A 3,658-nucleotide genomic window follows, 5' to 3' on the forward strand; every position below is an offset into this window, starting at 1 on the left:
TAATCTGCTTTAGTAACACCTTCTCTTATTTTGTGATGAAGAGTTTAACCCCTGTTGCCACCATGACAACCCAATCAGCGAAGGATAACAACCTGTCATCTGATGGAGGCAGGTGGAGCAGCTCAGGTCTGGACTCATCCACCAATCAGCATCCAGCTCCTAGCGTCACCTGGTTCAACCTGTCTGACCAGAAACAGACCAGAACCGCTGATTTATCAGCGACCAAGCAGGAAATCTGTCATTCAGGATGGAAACCAGTCACTTCACCATCAGCTGTACTGGGCGGCTGAACTTCATCTTCTTTAGACCAGAGAGGTGAGAAATATTCTGTTTCTCTGACAGCAGATACAGCTTTTTGATTCAAAGACTCTGAAATGATCTAAAAAATCAGATCAATGTTCATCTGATGAGACCAGGGAGAGATTTATGGTCATTTTTTAATTTATTTGACCAACATTTCACCACGACGTTCTATGAGTTTAACCTCTTCTTCAGGGGAAACCTGAGTATGACTCAGTCTTCAGGACTGGAACCAGCTTATTTCCTCCAACGTCAATGACATCCTGGATCAGGAGTGGAGTTAAAATGGACAGATTATTCTGGAATATGAAAGATGCTGCTTATGAGCCGCTGCCATCTGCAAGGCAGGAGGAATTATTGGACAGAAATCAAAAGGCAGAAACTTTGAATGTTTTTGGAGCAGGAAGTGAGGTATGGAAACCTGGAAGGTCAAGTCTTCAGGTGTGCGTCATGCGTCAGGTGCGCATGCGTCAGCATCGGCTATTTTAGGCTTTCTGCTGTGCCACGTACCGTAGCAACCGGAGCAAAAAACCTTTCTATTTTTCATAAAAGCTTATTTACTTTTGGTATTTTCTGGATAAAGAATATTTTTTACCTGAAGATCCAACAAAATGGCCGCCAGACGAGCTGTGGTTTGGACTTTTCTCTTGTTGAGCGTCTCCCTGGCCGACGCCCCACGTGAGTCTAATAACAAGCAAAACTGGTTGAGTTTAACGTGTTTCATCCTGTAAACAAACAGGAAACACTTTCAGAGGATGAACGGAGCTGAACGCTTGGACATTTTACTGCTCTGGGTATAAATGATCCGGATCTGCTCCTCCTGAGCCTGGATCTGGTTCTAGGCCCGGTTCTGCTCAGGTTCTGATGGTCGACCTGCTGCTGCTTCAGTCCGAATTTAATCTGGTTTCAACCTGAAGTCGTCAGAATTATCTCACAGGCTCAAATATTTAAACATCTGTATTATTTTCCTCACACTGGGCAGAGCGGGGCAATCAGCCTTGGCTGCTGGGATTGGACTAGACCAGAACCAGTCACGACTAACGGTACCAGTAAGTACAATAACCAGGGAAACCCGACCGACCCCCAAGACACCCTGAGCCCAGAGGGAAGGTTTTATTGGCCTTTATTTGATAGTAGATGGACAGTAAAGCGGGTCATGAGTGAAGTGGGCAGACATGCAGCAAAGGTCACCAGGCCGGGAATCGAACCTGTGACTGCGGGTCGAGGACTGAGGCCTCCATGTGGGCTGAGCCGAACCGCTGACCCACCAATCAAAACCTTTTAAAATCCAACTCAGATCCTTTGCTCTGTCCTCCATGTGGAGTCTCATCACTCTGACCTTTGACCTCTTTGCTCTGTTGTTTTCTTCCAGCAGAGGAAGTAATCTCAGCAGAACCGGGTCAGACGGTCACTCTGCCATGTAAAGCTGCTGAATCAGAACTAGTGACGGCTGTGGAGTGGACCAGAGCAGCTCAGGAGACAGAAGATGTTCTCCTCTACATAAGAGGAGAGGGAGAAGATCCAGCCAACCAGAACCCGTCCTACAAGAACCGGGTGAGCCTGAAGGATGAGCAGATGAAGGACGGAGACATGTCTCTGGTTCTGAAGAACGTGAAACCCAACGACAACGGGACATACGAGTGTCGTCTGCAGAAGCAGGCCTTTGGTCTTGAACCCGTCTGCAGCGTCCAGCTGGTTGTTCGTCCAGGTGAGGTTCTGGTTGGTTCTGAAATGTTCTTCAGTCATTAGAGACTCACCTGGTTCTGATCTGCAGGGACCAAAGACGGACTGAAGAACGACGGACAGAAGAAGGACGGACTGAAGAACGACGGACAGAAGAAGGACGGACTGAAGAACGACGGAAGCAGCCGATCAGGGAACAAATACACTCTGCTAGTTTTACTTGTTCCTGCTGTGTGGCTGTAGGGGTCAAAGGTCACCAGAACCCTTGCTGGACAGCGATGATAACCACAGGGTTCATGAAGTTGAAGTTTGTTCATTTTAACACAAAACAATAAAATTTTATGCAAATTTCTGGAATTGTTTCATTTTCTCCCAGCAGCGTTTATGAGTTTTTTCCAAGATTTATTAATAATTCAGTGTAAATGAATCTGAACTGGACCAGACTATTGATCAGAATAAATCATTAAATATCTAATGGGGAGCTAGGCATGATGGGTCGGCAGAGTTTCTGATCATCAGAATCAACCTGCAGTCGATCAAATGATTTAAAACCTTCATCTGCCGGGATGTGGATCGTCTGAGGCTGAACTGATCGATAATATTTTAGATAAAATCATCACAGATTTTTCTCTAAACCTGAATAATTTCTGAAGAATCGGCAGTTTATCCTCTGAAACAGAATGATTTCCTGTAGAACCAGGAAGCATCTCAGATCCAGATGTCCAACATGTCTCCGTCTGTCCTCTGCAGCTTCAGGTACTGAAATGAATGAGGCTCTTTAAAACACAGACATGTAGATGTTTGGTCTCCTGGTCCAGAGGAAGCAGAACCAAGCAGCTCCAGTTCTGCTGTGTGGGACGTCATGGTGAAACATGAGGTCCAGTTTCAATAAAATTATATTTTGGGTTCAAATTGGACCCCAGGGTCCAGCTCTGTCCTGCAGCCTGTAACTGGTCCATCTCAGGGTCAATGGTCACCGTCCAGAAGCCGACCGATTTTAGTCTGTCTGATGACGCCATTTTAAAATATTAAATGATTTGTTATGATCAGTAACTTTAACAGTTTAACCTGAGTAGAGATGCTGCACTAAAGCTGCTCTGCTCTGAGTAGCTTCTGGTTAGCATTAGCTCCTAAATGCGATAAGTTAGCATTAGCTCCTAAAGGTGATAAGTTAGCATTAACTCATCAATGTGATAAGTTAGCATTAGCTCTTAAACGTGACAAGTTAGCATTAGCTCCTAAAGGTGATAAGTTAGCATTAACTCATCCATGTGATAAGTTAGCATTAGCTCCTAAACGTGATAAGTTAGGATTAGATCCTAAACGTAATAAATTAGCATTAGCTCCTAAATGTGATAAGTTAGCATTAACTCATCAATGTGATAAGTTAGCATTAGCTCTTAAACGTGATAAGTTAGCATTAGCTCCTAAAGGTGATAAGTTAGCATTAACTCATCAATGTGATAAGTTAGCATTAGCTCTTAAACGTGATAAGTTAGCATTAGCTCCTAAAGGTGATAAGTTAGTATTAACTCATCCATGTGATAAGTTAGCATTAGCTCCTAAACGTGATAAGTTAGCATTAGATCCTAAACGTAATAAATTAGCATTAGCTCCTAAATGTGATAAGTTAGCATTAGTTCGTCAACGTGAAGATGTCAGAGGAAGTTCAGGA

At 43.9% G+C, this 3,658-nt stretch overlaps 1 protein-coding gene across 2 annotated transcripts; it reads left to right on the forward strand.

Moving 5' to 3' along the window:
* The first annotated feature begins 321 nt into the window (after nucleotides 1-321).
* LOC145548829 (coxsackievirus and adenovirus receptor-like) lies at nucleotides 322-2,334 on the forward strand. 2 transcript variants are annotated; one of them, XM_081599848.1, is made up of 3 exons: nucleotides 322-978; nucleotides 1,673-2,008; nucleotides 2,075-2,334. In XM_081599848.1, exons 1-3 carry the CDS (start codon nucleotides 912-914, stop codon nucleotides 2,224-2,226), a joined length of 555 nt encoding a protein of 184 aa, XP_081455974.1. In that variant the 5' UTR covers nucleotides 322-911; the 3' UTR covers nucleotides 2,227-2,334. The 2 variants fall into 2 exon arrangements, with proteins under 2 accessions (XP_081455974.1, XP_081455976.1); XM_081599850.1 differs by having other exon boundaries at nucleotides 1,676-2,008.
* The last annotated feature ends 1,324 nt before the right edge of the window (nucleotides 2,335-3,658 follow it).

The sequence above is a fragment of the Poecilia reticulata genome, chromosome 18, assembly GCF_904066995.2.
Source record: "Poecilia reticulata chromosome 18, P_reticulata-male-v2, whole genome shotgun sequence".
Lineage (NCBI taxonomy): Eukaryota > Metazoa > Chordata > Actinopteri > Cyprinodontiformes > Poeciliidae > Poecilia > Poecilia reticulata.